The 18582-nt window shown below is 35.8% G+C and overlaps 1 protein-coding gene across 4 annotated transcripts in view; it reads left to right on the forward strand.

Annotated features, from left to right (window-relative positions):
- Nucleotides 1-17363, forward strand: part of Nsrp1 (nuclear speckle splicing regulatory protein 1) — a 54573-nt gene extending 37210 nt beyond the window's left edge. For 2 of the 4 annotated variants that reach the window (XM_004857079.3, XM_004857078.4), the window contains exons 3-7: nucleotides 3793-3849; nucleotides 6586-6714; nucleotides 7679-7886; nucleotides 9078-9186; nucleotides 11536-17363. In XM_004857079.3, the coding sequence (XP_004857136.2) occupies nucleotides 3793-3849; nucleotides 6586-6714; nucleotides 7679-7886; nucleotides 9078-9186; nucleotides 11536-12577 (1545 nt within the window). In that variant the 3' untranslated portion in view covers nucleotides 12578-17363. The remainder of the gene's footprint in view (nucleotides 1-3792; nucleotides 3850-6585; nucleotides 6715-7678; nucleotides 7887-9077; nucleotides 9187-11535) is intronic. The other 2 variants (XM_087191580.1, XM_087191579.1) reach the window with 1 other exon arrangement.
- The last annotated feature ends 1219 nt before the right edge of the window (nucleotides 17364-18582 follow it).

Raw genomic sequence — 18582 nt, forward strand, 5'->3', positions numbered from 1 at the left:
AGGAAAAGTTAATATAACCTGGAATAATACAGAGAAGGTAACTCAGCCAGAATTCTCAGACTTACCTTATGACATTTATATTTATTCTTTATACTGTGCAGTACAGAAACTCTAGAGAGGTTAATAATATAATGGGAGTATCTGTGTGTGCATGTGTGTCTGTCTGTCTGTCTCTCTGTCTCTATGTTAATGATCAAACCCAGAGCCTTGCCCATGCTAGATAAGCATTCTACCATTAAGCTACATCTCCAACCCAAGAAAATATATTTCTTTTACACTTCATACTTTGGTACTCAAGTGCTTTGAAACTTGTTGAATTTTGTACAACATGCATTTTGATTTAAAAATTTTGTCCTGGTGTTTGGTACTTGATGCACCAGCTAGAATTTGTGCGTGTCAGTTGCTTTGTGACTCACTATCCTTTCCAGCCAAAATTTATTTGGTACTTCTTTTTGGTACTCATCTTGCCTCCTGGAACCAGTTAACAATGAGTACTGAGTTACCACTGTAATTAGAATATATAAAAATACATTGGAGCAGGGGTGACATAGCCCTTTAATTCCAGCTGTTTGGGAGACTGAGGTGGGGGGACTCAAAAGTTTGAGGCAAGCGTGGGCAACATATCAAGGACCCACCTCAAAAATTAATTTTTTAAGAATTAGAAATATTTACTGTCATTTTAATGTCTAAAATTGATTTTCTAGGGTTAGGGATGTAGTTCAGTGGTAGAGCATATGCCCTAGCATATATAAGGCCCTGGATTTGATCCCCAGCACTGAAAAAATGATATTCTAATGAGTGAAATTGTCCTGTCACTTAACAGAAAGTCAGATTGAGTTATATGTAATTCACAAGTAACACATGAGTAATACACTCATAGCATTTAGCCCAGTAAGTATTAGTTGGTCTTATTATTTATTTTTTATGGGCCTTTCTTCTTCCAGTCGGAGTCAGTTTGTATTACCTAATGTCTTCATTTCTTTGCCTGTATGCTTTTTTGACTTATTAAACATATATTCTATTATTTATATGACTTATGTATTGTTTGTTTTTATAGTCATAGGGAACTGGAATTAGGTTTATTTTGTTCTGTTTGTTGCCACAAATGAAAAATCACCAATTATTGGTGCTATACAAATGAAAATAGCAAATAGCAGTAGATTAGAGTACTATAATCCTAAGGTTGAAAATTTTACATACATGTGTATACATGTATGCATTTATTGATTGGATTTTTTTTTTACAACAATTACAGGTTCACAGCAAAATTGAGAGGAAAGTATGGATATACCCCATGCACCCTTGCTGCCATATGTGCAGCATGAATTAAAAATAAATTTACAAGCAGCTGGTTGTTTTGGTTTTTGTTGTTGTTGTTGTTGCGGTAACTGGAGTCGAACTCAGGATCTTGAGCTTGCCAGGCAAGATCCCCAGCCCCATCTGTATTTTTTTTAAGATACAATTCCCAACCATAAAATGTATTCTTAAAGGGTATCAATCAGTATTTGTTGTGTTAATGTATTCACAAAGCCTGATACTTTTTTTTTTTTGGCAAAAAAACAGACATGTAGATCAGTGAAACAGAAGACACAGAAACAACCCCCACGCACCTACAGCCATTTAGCTTTTGACAAAGGGGCCAAAAACATACATTAGAAAAAGATGGCCTCTTTAACAAACAGTGCTGGGAAAATAGGATATCTGCTTGTAGAAGATTGAAATTAAATCCCTATTTGTCACCCTATACTAAAATCAAGCCGTGCATGGTGGTGCATGTCTATAAACCCAGAAGACTGAGGCAGCACCATTGCCACAAGTTCAAGGCCAGCCTGAACTGTACAGTGAGTGAGACCTTGTCTCAAAAAAGAAAGAAAATAGCCTCAAATCAAAATGGATCAAAGTCCTAGATATAAAACCAGAAACTCAACACTTAAAGCCATAAGCATAGGCAAAAACTTCCTCAGTAGAATTTTAATAGCACGGAAATAATATCAACAACAGTCAACAAATGGGATTAACCAAATTAAAAAGCTTCTGCTAACAAAACAAGAAACAGTGAAGAGACAGCCTGGGAGGAAAAGTTTGCTAGCTAGTAGTCTGATAGAGGACAACTATTAGAATATATAAAGAATTCAGCAAAACTAACCCCCCAAAACAAATGATCCAGTCAAAAAATGGGGAAATGAACTAAACAGATACTTTTCAAAAGAACAAAGGGGCACTAAGTATATTAAAAAAATTCTAACCATTTTTTTGCCAGTATCATGTTGTTTTGTTACTATAGCTTTGTAATATTACCAGTACTTAAAATTCATTATTCAGAAAACTTTGCTTTTTTTTTTTTTGCTCAAGATTGTTTTGACTATTCTGGGTGTTTACTGATTCTATATGAATTTTAGTATTGTTTTTACTAGTCTGTAAAGAATGCTTTATATTCTAATAGAGATTGCATTAACTCTGTACATTGCTTTGGTAATACACCATTTTCAGAATATTTTTTCATTTCAAGAATGAGGTGTCTTCATTTTTGAATGTCCCTTCTAATTTTTTTTTTCAAGTTCTGTAATTTTCTTTATAGAGGTCCTTCATCTCCTTGGTTAGTTTGATTTTAGGTATTTAATTTTTTTGAAGCTATTATGAATGGAATTGTTTTTCTAATTTCTTTCCCGGTAGGTTTATTATTGCTGTACAGGAACTCTGTTGTTTTTTGTGTTTTGGGGCCAAGGATTTAGCTCAGTGGTTCCGCCGCCTGCCCTGAGAATGCAAGGACCCGAGTTCGATCCCTGGTACCAAAAAATTAAAAAACTAAATAAAAAATTTTTCCACCGCCTGCCCTGCTTTTTGTGTTTTGTTTTTTGTTTGTTTCTTTTGGTATTGGAGGTTGAACCCAGGGCCTTTACATTGAGCCCTTATGTTTCTTTGATGTTTTTGTTTGTTCTTAGAGCCAGAGTCTCTATTGCTTATCACATTTATGTTATAATTATCTCTTTAGTTATCTATCTTCTCTTTCAGGCCATTTGTTTCTCAAGGACAGAGACTGTTTTTGCTTTTACATTATCCTCAGGACCTAGAATAAGGCCTATCTGATTTAAAAGGCTTTTTAGAGGGCCGGAGATTTAGCTCAGTGGTTCCGGCGCCTGCCTCACAAGCACAAGGTCCCGAGTTCAATCCCAGTACCAAAAAATAAAATAAATGGCTTTTTAGTACATTTTTTTGTGAATGATTATAGCCATAGATAATTCTTGCTGCCCATAAGCCTTATGTATAAACTAAAAGCTTCATATACTATAGTCAGTGGTGAATATTAAAATGGGCTCTTTAGGGCCGGGGATTTAGCTCAATGGTTTTGCTGCCTGCTGCGCAAGCGCAAGGACCTGAGTTAGATTCCCGGTACCAAAAAAAACAAAACAAAAAATGGGCTCTTTGTTGCTAAGGCACTTGAAAGATTATCTAGTTAGCCTTCCCTTGTGTAACACATGCTGTCACACACACAATACATGTACACACAAGGCATATTAAAATCCATAGAGTTTAAATGATTGCTGGTGAAGTTGAGACTAAATATATATGTTTCTTCATTTTTTTACTGTACCATTCTGTTTTCTTTTACACTTTGGTTTATTTTGGTGAATAACAGTAAAAATTCATTTGTTTATGGAAAGGACCTTGAAGATATTAACTTAATTCATATTATCTTTTCACTTTCAATTATAAGTAACCAGTTGCTAGCCAGAATACTGAAAAAGAAATTTTAAATAAGTTTTGACAACTGTGGCATTTTCTATTTTATAGACCTCCGTGAGTGAAAGTCTTCAGAGGGAAGCTGCAAAGAAGCAGGCCATGAAACAGGTAAGGTGGATTACTGAAGTAAGTGCATTTGGTGAAGTATTTCGGCTCTTTTGTGTGTGTGTATAGTACCAGGGATCAAACTCAGGAGCTTGCACTTGCCGGGCAGGTATGGCACCACTGAGCTACAACTCCAGTCCCTCAGCTCATATTTTTAAGTATCAGTTTTAGTATATAGGTGCTTAGATCAAAGCAAAGCACACATGTATAATGAAATAATTTTATCTTGACCATTGTTTTCTAAAAAATGTATAAAAATATTTCTTGATTTATATGAATTAGAGATTTTCCTGTCACACAGAATTAGCTTTTGAGGAGGGAATGTGGCTACACCCAGTGCCTCATGTATGTTAGACATGCACTGTACCACTGAGCAGCATCCCAGCCAAGAATTAGCTCTTTATTGCTGGCTGCAGATTAAATCATCTCTGCTTTCACATGACTCACTTAACGATGACTTCTTTCACTTACTGTTATTAGTTATTAAATTTCTATTAACGAGCTTATTTGCACACACCTCTACGCCTGCTCTCGTGTGTGTGTGTGTGTGTGTGAAAGAGAGATTGATTTCATAGTTTTATAATTATTTAACATTCCTCTACCAAGAAAAGTCATTGTAAGAACCTAGTGTTTCCTAGCACGTTTTACATACATAATGTTTTAAGATTCTCACAAATATGTCCATGGTCCTGATTAAGAAATCTCAAACTTGGAAAAATTACCCTTTATCATGACATACTAATTCTAGAACTAGGCTTGAGAGTTTGCTAATTTTTATATTTTTCCTGGTACTGGGAATTGAACCCAGGGCCTTTGCAATGTCTTAAACACTTCTTTTTTTTTTTTGGTACCGGGATTCAAACTTGGGACCTTGTACTTGTGAGGCAGGCAGCACCACCACTGAGCTAAATCCCCGGCCCTCTTCAGCACTTTTTTATTTTTTATTTTGATAAAGGGTCTTGCTAAATTACCTAGACTGGGGCCGGGGATTTAGCTCTGTGGTTCTGCCGCCTGCCCTGCAAGCACAAGGACCTGAGTTCGATCCCAGGTACCAAAAATAAATAAATTACCCAGACTGGGCTTAAATTTATGATCCTCCTGCCTCAGCCTCCCAGAGTATCACCCTTTCTTTTTTTTTTTTTTTTTTTTTTTCGGTACCGGGGATTGAACTCCGGACCTTGCGCTTGCAAGGCAGGCGGTGGAACCACTGAGCTAAATCCCCAGCCCTCACCCTTTCATTTTAAAAGGATCTTTTTTTGTGTTCCACATTGTATTGGGCAACATAGAAATTTAAGAAAAAGTTAAAGTATGTAGATTCTACCTTTGAAACCTACAAGGCGGTGCGAGAGGCTCAGATTTGTGAAACAGTTTCAAAGTAAAAACATCAAATGTATCATTAAGAGTTAAATATTATAGTATAGAATGTTCTATCAGAGTTTGAAAGAAAGATCATTGAATATTAAAGACCTTAGAGATGGCCTCATTTAAGATGCAGGGGTTGAGCTGGACTTGAAACTCAGGATAAAATTTTGATGGCCTACAAGAGGACAAAGAACACTTAAGGTAGAAGAAACATAAACAAAGGCAGAGGACTTTATATGACTGATATCATAAAAACACTTTTTCAGTTAGTAAATTACAAATGGCCCCATTTTGGTACTATACTGAAAATTTATTTATTTTTTTTTTTTTGGTACTGGGAATCGAACTCGGGTCCTTGCACTTGCACAGCAGTCGGCGAAACCACTGAGCTAAATCTCCAGCCCTGAAAATTTCTTTTTTTAATATCAGGATTTTGTTGCAGAGTCGGGGGAACTAGGGATGAACCCAGGGGTACACCACTACTGAGCTACCTACCAAGTATTTCCAACCATTTATACATTTTACAACTAAACATTTTATTTCACAGCTTATCTTATTAAAGGTGATATGACTTCAGTGTTGTGCCGCACACCTGTGATCCCATTACTTAGGGAAGCTGAGGTAGAAGGATCACAGGCGCAGCCTGGACAACATAATGACTTAGCAAGACCGTAATCTCAAAATAAAGAAAGGCCTAAGGATGTGTAAGTCAATGTGACGGCCCTAGGTTCAATCCCCACTACTGAGGTGGGGGGAAAAAAATGATAAAGAGGTAGGAGATGTAGCTTATTGGTAGAGTGCTTTCCTAGCATCACAGTCCTGGGTTCAGTCCCCAGCATGGCAAAAAACCCAAATTACAGCTATCTTAAAACAAAGGTTAGCTATTTCTCTGTCGTACCTTAGAACTTTTCATATGAATAATTTATTGATGGATTGGTTGATTGTAGTGCTGACAGTTAACCAAGGGCCTTTACAATGAGCTGCATTCCCAGCTCTTTATTTTGAGATGGTCTTTCTGTATTGTTGAGGCTGTTTGAACTTGTAATGGTTTTGCCTTATCCTTCCAAAGTGCTGGTATTACAGGAGTATACCACCACACCCAGTTATCCTCACTTTTTTAGTTGAAGAAAGTTAAGGCACACAAAAAATTAAACAGGCTTGCCCAAAGTACATAAGTGGTAATTGTAGAGCCAAGATTCAAACCTCGGTAACCTAGCACTAACATTTACATTCATAGTTTTCTTTCTAAAATGTGACTGATGCCATTTTTTGTGATATATTTCTAATTTATGAACCTTTCTGAATAAAAAAAACACAGGAACTTTTGATGGTCTCTGTTGGCTGGTTCATATTTTTTTAACTTTTTTTTTTTTTAAGACCAAACTGGAGATGCAGAAGGCCCTTGCAGAAGACTCCACTGTATATGAATATGACAGTATTTATGATGAGATGCAGAAAAAAAAGGAAGAAAGTAATCCCAAATTACTTTTGGGAAAAGATCGAAAGGTTGGTAGCAAAATATGACCTTTCTTTGACCTTGATATATATTTTATATCTTAATTTTATTGTGAGATGAGAAAAAGCTAAAAACATGCAGTAGTCCAGAGTCCAAATGTTGATAAGGTGTTTGAAATGTATTAAGATTATATTTTGAGATATAATTTCTAGTTTCAGATAATAGATTTGAAGCCTTACATATAGTAATAGGGCCGGGGATGTAGCTCAGTGGCCCTGTGTCTGCCTGGCAAGCACAAGGTCCTGAGCGCGATTCCCAGTACCACCACCAAAAAAAAATAATATCCTAACAGTAGTTAGGTAAATTATTTTACTGTTTCATAACATTTTTTGAAAATTTTTCCTTATAAATTTTATGTACGAAATTTGTACTGTTCGTGCCTATACATGTTTATATATGTTTTATTACCCTTTCGGTTCTTTTGCTCCCTAGCTAATAACTGAATCATCTGCCTACATTTACCATATACATTTTCAGTTTGGAAAAAATTGTGGGAGTGGGTATTGAAATAAGTTCAAATTTTCTTTTTATGACTCTTCTTCTTTCACAAGCACAAACTAATTATGAGGATCTTTTCATCTTACAATCTCTACTAGAAGAGTGATGGTATAAAATCAAAGCTACTACTGACATATTTCTGCTAATGTGAAAAACTAGTAGAAACTTTTCTGACTCATTTATTTGTTGAATAAAAGAATGACAGGGTGAGAAAACAAAAATGTTGCTCATTTAAAAAATAGTATAAATACTATTATATTAATAGTATTATAAATCTCTGCTACACTCAGATTTTTTAAAAAAGGATTTTAACATTAGTCGCTGATAAATTTGTACAGAATTGTGGAAGATAACAATACTATTTTGGCTAGACATTTCTATACTAATAAATTCATTATAGAAATTATAACATTATTTTTTACTCTTTCCTAAATAATCTTTATTTTTCTTCCTTAGCCTAAGTATATCCACAACTTACTAAAAGCAGTTGAGATCAGAAAAAAGGAACAGGAAAAAAGAATGGAAAAAAAAATACAGAGAGAACGAGAAATGGAGAAAGGAGAATTTGATGATAAAGAGGCATTTGTGACATCTGCTTATAAAAAAAAGCTGCAAGAAAGAGCTGAAGAAGAAGAAAGAGAAAAAAGAGCTGCTGCATTAGAAGGTAAAATGTGAGGGGAAAAAGCCAGGGAAGCCAGAATCCTTGCCCTATGGTTAGCCATTTGCTCTGTCACTGAACTTTTGGGTAATAATGTTGTAATCATAATTTATATGTATGATTTCAAGATACAAGATATAAGGTACTATGTAGTAGTATAAAACAGGAAATTTTAACTGAACACACAGTTGAACTCTTTCTTCAGTAACTTATTTCTATGGATTTTTCACTTCATTCTCCTTTTGAGTTCACTATGATCATTAGAAGTCATTGCCTTAGAACATGATTCCAAATGTAAAAACATTTATTACAAGTTATATATAACACTGTAACATTTGTCAGCAACAATATAAATGTGACTAAACCCTTAATTTTGGGTGATGACAGTCTCACCACTACTCAAGATCAACTGGGTAGTTAGAAAATGAATAACATGAATTGAAAAATAAATAAATATGATACATGTGCAAGTGCTAAAGAATATCTTGGTAGGCTGGGAATTTAGCTCAGTGGTTCTGCCACCTGCCTCACAAGCACAAGGTTCCGAGTTTGATCCCCAGTACCAAAAAATAAATAAAGAGACCCAAAGAGCTTGTAAAAAAAAAAAAAAGAATATCTTGGTGCTTTACACCCATGGTCACTTCCCAAGATCTAAGTAGAATATACACTTATAAGTAATTTAGTTGGCAAGTGTACTTTTTTTATTTTTATTTTTTTGTTACTGGGGATCAAACTCAGGATGTTGCGCTTGCAAGGCAGGCGCAGTTCCACTGAACTAAATCCCCAGCCAGTGTTCTTCATTTTTAAGTGGAGGAAAACCAGATCTGTAAGATTCTGTATAAACATTTACTGTATATTCATCTAGAGCACCAGTTACCAAACTTTCTGTAAAGGACCAGATAGTAAATCTTTTAGGTTTTTTTTTAACATTTGATCTGTATCACAGGTACTCAGTTTTTCCTTTATAGTACAGAACTAGCTATGGACAACATACTAACAAATGACCAGGGTGTGTTTTCAATAAAAATTACAAATATAAGCAGCAGGCCAAATTTGGCCTAAAGGTTATAGTTTGCCAACTCCTCATCTGGAAGAATAGTTTACACGTACATCTACTAGTGATGTATATTCTACGTATGTAAACAAAATTGTGCTATACTTTATTGAATACTATATTCTTTCTTTGCTTTCTCTCAGCACGTTTGGATGTAACCAAGCAGAAAGATCTCAGTGGATTTTATAGGCACCTATTAAATCAAGCAGTTGGTGAAGAAGAAGTACCAAAATGCAGCTTTCGTGAAGCCAGGTGAGAGGTGACAAATGGAATATTTAGAAGAAAGGTACTGTTAAATAATCTGTGGGTGTGAAGTTTGTAGGGCCACTTTAATTGAAAGATAGAAGATCACAGCATTGCATGTTGCATTGTCAGCCTACCTGACCTAATTGGAATCTCTAAGAGTTTGCATTTTTAAAATTTCAAACCATACATATTTTCTTCAATTATTTTTGTTCTGAAATTCACAAAAATTGTTATAATTTACATATAAACATTCTCTGTTGTTGAGTTTCAAAAATCAAACGTAGTGGGGTTTTTTGGGTTTTTTTTTTTTTTTTTGGCAGTACTCGGGATTGACCCTTGAGCATGGTAGGCAAGCCCTCTAATCCTGAACTACATCCCCAGCCCAACTTAGTTTTTAAATGTACAAATTTCTCAATATTTAAGTGGTTTGAGTCTTACAGATAACCTTAATGAAGAAGCAAAACCAAATTACGATCATTTTTTCTTTCTTTTTTAAGTTGAAAGTATAAGTATCCTTTATGCCCTGGTGCAATAAAATGATTGCTGTCGGAATTAAGGAGAAATTAGGAATGAATCTGGTGTTACACATTTTTATATGCATGTTCAGATAATACATAAAAAAATTTTTAGGTTTATTTGTGCTTTTTATGTGAACAGACCCAGTCTCCATAAAATACAATTCATATATCAAAGGCTAAAACTGCACTGTCCAATACATAACTACTAGTAACTATAAAATCTTTGCCAGGCATGCCTGTAATCTCAGCACCTGGAAGGTTGACACATTAGGATCAGTTCAAGGCCAGCCTGAACTACATAGTAGGATCCTGTCTCAAAAAAAAAGAAAAGAAAATCTAAACTTTTAATCAACTCAGGTCATATTTCACATACTCAGCTGCCACATTTAGCTAATGACTGCTGTACTGAGTAGCTCAGACATATATATTACCATTCTATAGACACTAATGAATTTCTGTTAAATAGTGCTGGTCTCAGAAGCAAAGCATTGGAGGATTTTGAAATAAAATTATGAGGTATTGCAGGAACAGTAAGATGATTATCCCATAACTAATATAGCAGAAAGTAAAAGGGGGAATTTGTCCTCAACATGTATGTAAGTAAACTTCTGAAAAAAACATTCTGAGTAGAACATGTGAATCTATGTTTCTGGTGAAAAGGGGAGAGATGGAATTAAAGGTGAGGTTTCTGTCCCCCCAACACACATAGACACACCCTGACAAGTTTTGATTCCAAAATTGATGAGAAAGTATACTTGAAGATTTAGCTTTTGAATGTAACTTATAATACATTATAACTTTCTAAGTATTTTGCTGAAATAGTAGGATACCACCCATGAAACTTCATACTTTCATTTATGTGGTGTATTTCTTTAGAGTCTAATAATCTGATTCCTAACTTGTAGTGGGTGCTTTAGCCAAGACAGTTCTGCCAGCAGTTACAAGAGAACCAAAGTTGTTCCACTGTTAGTGTGAGTACAGCAAGTGATTAGTAAGAATGAATATGTGACTAATGTCATGAGTTAGCCAACCAATCAGCTAGAAAAAATACAGATAATAAGTTTAGTGTTGTTGATTCTAATAGCCAGACAGATTCACATATTTCCATCTTAATGAATATATCAGGGTACTAGTGTCCTTTTAATTATGAAAAAGATTAATTAGTAATATTTAGAAGCCCAGTGCAGGGCCACACAACTGTAGTCCCAGTTCTTGGGAAGATGAATCAAAAGGATCCCGAGACAAGGAATTCAAGAGCAGTCTGCTAAGCATACTGAAACCCCATCTCAGAGGAAAATAGAAGAAAGAAAAGAAAATTTAATTTGCTACTCTTTTGCTGTAAAAAAAACTATTTCCACGTATTTCTAGGACTTTTTAATGTTTTTAAAAGAAAAAAAATTTAACAGAATCACAACTTGAACTTCCATGTTGTGAAGAACTTAGATGCAGAACCAGGTCTTCCTTTTCTCTGTTATTCTCTGTTTGTCTAGATCCCTACCTGAAGGTATTATTGGTCATATATAGGACAGATTTTTCTCTATTTCATTCTATAAACTACTAAAAGTATGTGAATTATTTGAAAATGCTAGTTTATAAAGTAAACCACATGTTTGCATTTGGATAATCAGGCAATGTATATAATTAGAGTTGTATTGATTTAAGTATTGAGAAAAACTATATGAACACTTTGTTTTCTATAATTGATGATGTGGGGCCAGGGATTTAGCTCAGTGGCATCACACCTGCCTCGAAAGTACTTGCACTCAGTCCTGAGTTCGATCCCTGGTACCAGAAAAAAAGTATAATTGATAATGTGGCATTTTTTTTGTTTATACAGTTCTGGAATAAAGGAAGAAAAATCAAGAGGTTACTCAGATGAAGTAAACTCAGAGAACAGAATACCACAGGAGAGATGTATTTTCCAAACTTGTGTGGTAGAGAAGGAAACCCGAGATGCAGACAGTGACTTTGATACTAAGAGCAGTGAAGATGATAAAATGGGAGAAAATAAAGTGAATCGCAGAAGGGAAAAGGTCACAGAGACCTCCAGGAATTATTCCAAGCATCTCAAGAATCATAGCCACTCAAGATCATCTAGTGAAGAAAGAGGGCATAGTGCCAAACACCACACCAAAAGTTCCAAGTCCAGAGGGCATGAGAAAAGGGAAGATGAGCACCAAGAGAGCCAATCCAGACACCAGGAAAACTGTTATATTGACTATGACCACAGGAAAGCAAAGGATTCTCATAAACCCAGAGAGGCCAGTTATAGAGAGTCCCACTGGAAGAGGCATGAACATGAAGATAAACCAAGGGGAGACCAGAGAGAAAGAAATGACAGAGAATGGAAAAGAGAGAAATATTCTTCAAGGGAACAAGAAAGAGATAGACAACGAAATGATCATGACCGATACAGTGAGAGAGGTGGGGAGAAGGAAGAGAAGAGCAAAGAAAAGGAAGAACACATGAAAGAAAAGAAGGAAAGATATGAAAATAATGATAAATACAGAGATAGGGGAAAACAAGAAGTAAGTGTTCAGTCTTCAGAAAGAAATCACAGAAAAGAAGACAGATCAAATTCTAGGGCAGAAGAAGAGTTTCTTGATCATGAAAGAACCAGCAAAATGAGAAATATGGAAAAGAACAAAGAAAGAGACCAAGAGAAGCCCTCTGGTTCTCAAACATCACTGGGACCAAAACACAGATTCACAGAGGAAAGACAAGAGCAGGGCAAAGAACAAGAGAGACTAACAGAGGCAGTGAGTAAGTTCGCGAAGAGGAATAATAAAGAAACTGTAATGTCAGCTAGAGACAGATACTTGGCCAGGCAAATGGCACGGGCTAATGCAAAAACCTATATTGAGAAAGAAGATGATTAATGCCTCCCCAACCAGAAGATCTGTGGAAGCCCAGGACGTAGTGACTCCTAGGACTTGTTTTGTGAATGCACTGTGAAATGTGTTAACAGTAGTTGAGGGAGAGTATTTTAAAATGATTTTTTCAAAATTTATTTTTTACTTAAGTTTAAGTCAAAAGTCAGTCCTTTAATCTGACTGTTTAACTGGAGATAGCTATATATGTATGTATGTGTATATGTAATATTTCTTTATCTGTACTGTATTCTTGGTTGTATTCAAGAACCATAAGTTTGTCTGAATCCCGGAAGGTACTTAATGAGGAAAATTGGCTCCACTGCAACCACTAAAAAGTAAGCAGCTTTCCTGATAATGTTGCTCTTGTTACAGTAGCTTTTGTTTTATAAATGTTGTATTTCAGGTAAATACATGTAAAAATTTGAAGAAGTATAAAATGTAAGTCATGTATCTTGTCTAAGTAACTTTTCAGCCCACAACAAATTTGGCTTAAATGAAAATTTAAAAATAATGATGTGCTTGTACTTTAATTCATGCTTTTATTTTAAATGAAATTTCACTTTTTATGTCACAATTCCTTTTTTTTGTTGTAGTTAGTAAAATTCATTTTAATTTGTAATTCTGAAACCTTGACAAGTTATTAAATTGGTTTTATATATATAAATTTAGACTAAGGATGAAAGGATAGAGACATTTAACCTAAATGAAATTAAATAAAGGTCAAGGTGACCTATTTTTTAATATGTTTTATGTACTTTAAAAAAGATAACGCTGCTTGTTACAAGTTCCATTTGTGTGTCCACATAAACTAGGATTTCTAAATCTTTGAGACTTAACATAGAAAATTATATACACTAAATAATTTATTAATGGGGAATAAATGAATACTATGGAGACAGTAGTTTGTTTTTTTTTTTGAGACAGTTTTCTTACATCTCATGAAGAAAAGGCTGTTTGTATCTGTCGTGATACTTTTTAGATTTAGCATTTGTAAGTCATTGTACCTTTAAAAACCAGGAAAAATAACAAGAAAGCTAATGCCCATATCTCTCAACACAGTATTGTTTACACTTCCTAATGATATAAAGTAGATCATTGACAATGACAAATTCCAAAAAGCCCCAACTTAACACAGAGCGGGGAAGCAGCATACCGTAAGTATGGAACAATAGATGAGTTAGGGTGAGATCATGGGAGACCACAAGTGACAAGCTAAAACTCTTAAACTTTGATAGTAAGTATAGTTTCTTGGTTAGAATTGTTTCATAACTGGATCCATGCACTTGGAAAATTAATTTGATCATAGTGTTCAAGATAGCCTAGGGAGATTGTGTCAAGGAGATCTGATAACCTGTCAGTTTTCCTCTGCCAGAAGTACAGAGACTTTCACAAAGCAGTTTGAATCAATAGGGAAAGCTGTAGTTTACTTTCATTAACCTACTCAGTTTGATGACATATCAGTGAGAAACTAAAAAATTAAAGAGTTTTTTTCCTGTCTCCTTCCCCAGATATACTGATGTTGGTTTTGCCTCAGCAACCTGACTCTTCCTTTCCTAAAAGCAGCATCTTGGTTTTCCTTATTAGTCCAAGGGTTCAAATGGGGCAGAATAGGTGATTCAAGTCAGGCCTCCCCTGGAACTGTCAGAACGTACAGTTATTTTCCACTTGTGGCAGAATGCCTGGCTGGCTGCCTGACAGAATAAAGTTTGCACACACAGTAATGAGAGATGAATTTCCACAGAGAAAACACACCCATTTCAAAAAGAGCTGTTACTCACACCACAAAGGAAGGTCTCAACCCCTTCCCTTGTCTTTGACTTTTAAACCATAGATTAATTTTGCTTGTTTTCTAGGCCCTCTAGAAAATTTCTCCATTCTTTTGTTGATGGACATTGCATTGCTTGAGCCTATGGCTTCTAGGAACATTCTTGTACTTGGCTTCTAGTAAATACATATGTGTTATTTGAGCAATTCCCAGGAATGAAATTGCTGATTAAGAGCTGGGCATGGGGGCCGGGGATTAGCTCAGTGGTTCCGCCGCCTGCCTCACAGGCGGAAGGACCTAAGTTCCATCCCCAGTACCAAAAAAATAAGAGCTGGATATGGTGGCACACGCCTGTAATCCAACACTCGGGAGGATGAGGCAGGAGGAGTGCCAAGAGTTCGAGGCCAGCCTGGGCTACATAGTGAGTTCAAGACCAGGATGAACTGCATATTAAGACCCTGCCTCAAAAAAAAGATTGCTGGTTAAGTATGCAGATATTAAGCTTTAGTAGCTAACTAATAGTTACACTAAAACATACCCCATCAATGTAGGAGAGTTCCAATTGGTCCATGTTTTGCATTTGTTTGGTTATTCATCTTTTGTCTTTCTGGTGGGTGTGATGGTATAGCTTTCGTTTTGTGGTTCCTTGATGGCTGTCTTACACATTCTACTCCTGGGGGTTGCAGGGGTGGTCCGTGGTCAGTCTGCCTTTTTCTTAATGACCTATATAGTTTCTTTATGTATTCCTCCCTGTGGCTTGCCTTTTTGCTCCCTTAATGATGACTTTTAATGAACAGAAACCTCTAATATTTATAGAGAAACAAAATTTATGATTCAGTTGATAAATTTATGGTTCCTCTAGATACATTTCAAGTGCTCAGTCACATAGCTCCTATCCCATACTGGATTTATAGGACATTTCTATTATTGGAGAAAGTTTAATGGACATCACTCATACTTCTTACATTTAGGTCTACAATGCACCTGGAATTAACTTCATGTGATGTAAGAGGGATTAAGATTTGTCTTTCTACAGGTAGTGCACACACTAGAAGGCTGAGGCAAGAAGATCACAAATTCAAGCCCACCCTGGGCAATTTAATGCCTTAGCAAGATCCTGTCTCTTGAAATTATAAGTAGGTTTTATATGTCACTATATGTACAATATGTCTCAGTAATAAACATTTTTGTGATCTTAAAACTGGTATATGAGGGCCAGGGATTTAGCTCAATGGCACCACACCTACCTCACAAGTGCAAGGTCCTGAGTTCCAGCCCTAGTACCAAAAAAAACTGTTATATGAATCTGAGGAACTGTTAGTCATCCTGGCTAATCATAGTCATTTCTACAGAAACCTAGAGAAACCTGTAGGCCTGGTAATGAGGTGAATGGCTTATTCACAGAATATCAGAACTTTGTTAATGTATTATTTGGACTACTATAGGTGGTATAATTTGTGCTATTTTAAACAGGTCTAAGAAAATGTACTGAAAATTTGAATTGGTAAACAGCTGTTCCTCTGACCAATTTTTAGTAAGATAGGAATGACTCAGAATACCTTAATTTTTCTCCCTCGTGTTTTTGTTTACCCTTACATCTGTCATATCAAATATAGTAAAACCTTGATTTTCAAGCATAATTCATTCCAGAAACATGCTTGTATTCCAAAGCACTTACATATCAAAGCAAATTTTCCCAAAAGAAACAATGGAAATTCAGATGATTCCACAAAATATTCATATAAAAATGATTACAATGCAGTAATAATACAAAATAATAAAATATAAAGAAAAACTTGCACTTTGAAAACCGTGGCGGCTGTGAGGGAGACAGAAGAGGGTTATTGTATAGGACAACTTTCACTATCACTAATGGAATCACTGCTATCTGTTGGCTCAATGGAATCTTTTTCTTTTCGTGCAACTTTAATGAGGAACCTATCTAATGATACTTTCTTTTCCTTCCTTCTGAGGATTTTGTGGAAATGTGACATTGCAGTGTCATTAAAGCAGATTCATTGCTTGCAATGCTACCGCCTTATTTGGGTGGTGGTTTTCTACAAAATTTTGCACTGTTTCCCACCCTAATCTCTGAAGTGAAAGATTCTTCCACCTTTTTGTCCTCTCCTGCAGATGAGATCTCCATAACCTCTTGCTGTTGGGAAATGATTACCCACAGTCGCGCAGAGAGAGAACCATTGGCTCAGTTGTGATCGTGTGATATTCAGCATCATGTACTACTCATTGCAAAGCATTCCTCATTTATCAAGTTAAAATGTATTAGAAATATTTGCTCATCTTGTGGAACACTCCGAACAAATTGCAATCCAAGGTTTTACTGTGTATAGTACTGTTTCATGCTGTCTTCTCATGTACTGGTTGCTTTACTGGGAATGCCATGTTTTTTTGCCTCTTTATTTTAAAAAAAGAGCTGAAGTATTGCCTCCAGAAAGCCTCTCAATACCTCTTTTGGTTTCAGCAACACAGCCCATGTTTCCTTTGCATTCTGTGCTTTGTACTCAGCATTATAATGATAGTGTGTCAGTTATTTGAGGACAAAGATCCCATATTATTTAGCTTTGTGTGCCCAGTACCTACTGTAATGTTGGCATGAATGAAAGTTTAGAAAAATTTTTAACTTCACTTAACTACATTTATCATAGTAGCCCTCAAGTATTTCTTAAAAATCAAAGTTTTTAGGCTGGAATCACTTTGTAAATTAATGAAAACTCTGCCATGGTTTGAATATGGTTTGTCTCCAAAATTCATAAAATTTAATCCCAATTATGAGATAATGAAATGGGACCTTTAGGTAACATAATTAGGAGGTAACATGATTAGGCTTCTGCCCCTGTGATTAATAGGTTATCTTAACAATGGGTCTGTCCTAAACAATTTGGTTAGGTTTCTTGCAAACTCCCTGTCTTTCATCAGGCGATGCCCTGTGCTGCCAGCAAGAAAGGTGATCACCAGATGCAGCCCCTTGACCTTGCACCAGAACAGTCAAAATAAATGTTTATCACTTAACCCAACTGTGGTATTGTGTTATTAGCAAGAGGAATCTCAAGGCAATTTTCAGTTTAAAATGTTCATGAGGCACTATGATATATTTAGGAGCTGAGACTTGGAAATCTTAGGTCCAATGCTTAGTTATCTGCATAACCTTGGGCAAAATAATTTCTTTGAGCTTTAGTTTCCTGATCTGTAAAATGGAGATAATCAAAGTATCTCCCTCATAAGACCGTTGTGAGTATTGCTTGAAACTATGTAATGCTGTGCCTGACACTCCCCATTAGTATTTATCATCATGGTTATCTTATCATGACTACCCATAAGGAAATAGAGCAGTAATGTAGAATGAGTTACCTGAGGATATGTAGCTTGATATTGGCTGAGAAAGGACTTAAACCTTGTCTTCTCAGTCCTATTTGGTTTTTCTTTCCATATTTTAGTTTTAGCAAAATGTCTGACATTAGCAGTACTTACAATGGAGGGAAGGTACATAATTGACATGAAATTTGATGTATTTTCACATGTTCAGTAAATAGAAAGCTATGTCCCAGCTGTACTACATTCTTACTGTGTTGAGAAGACATCTTAGGTCTAAAGGGTGTACCTATGGGAGAGAACTTGCTCAGCAAACAAGCATGAGGCTCAGTTTGAACACAAGTGCAAGCTCCTGCACACACATGCAAAAGATGTCTTAGTCCTTTTGTGCTGCTGTAATAAATTTATAAATAACAGAAGTTTGTTTTAACAGTTCCAGAGGCTTAAGTCCCAGATCAGGGCACTGGCACAGTCCAGTATCTTGTGAGGGACCTGTTCCACTGATAGTGTCTTCCTCAGATAACAGAAAGAAAGGACCTAAGCTGGTTTATGCCCTCAGAAAAAGGCAGAGGCCTCATACCTGAATCACTTCCCAAAAGGCCTCATGTCTTTTTTTTTTTTTAATGGTACTAGGGATTGAACCAAGGACCTTGTAATGAGCTATTTCCCCAGCCATTTATTATTTTTTTTGAGACAGTCTCAATAGGTTGCCCATGTTGGCCTCAACCCTGAGATCCTCCTGCCTCAGTCTCCCAAATAGCTGAGATTACAGGATTAAGCTTCAATATGAATTTTGGAGGGTACATTCAAACCATAATAAAACCCAAAGCCTTAAAGAAGAATTAAAGTGATAGCCAAAAAGTTGGAGGTTTTGGAGAAAGTTTAGAAATACATACCTCATTACTGGAGTTTTTACCTT

The sequence above is a fragment of the Heterocephalus glaber genome, unplaced genomic scaffold (assembly GCF_053883595.1).
Source record: "Heterocephalus glaber isolate CG9 unplaced genomic scaffold, H.glaber_assembly_v1.0 deba00001564, whole genome shotgun sequence".
Taxonomy (NCBI): Eukaryota; Metazoa; Chordata; class Mammalia; order Rodentia; family Bathyergidae; genus Heterocephalus; species Heterocephalus glaber.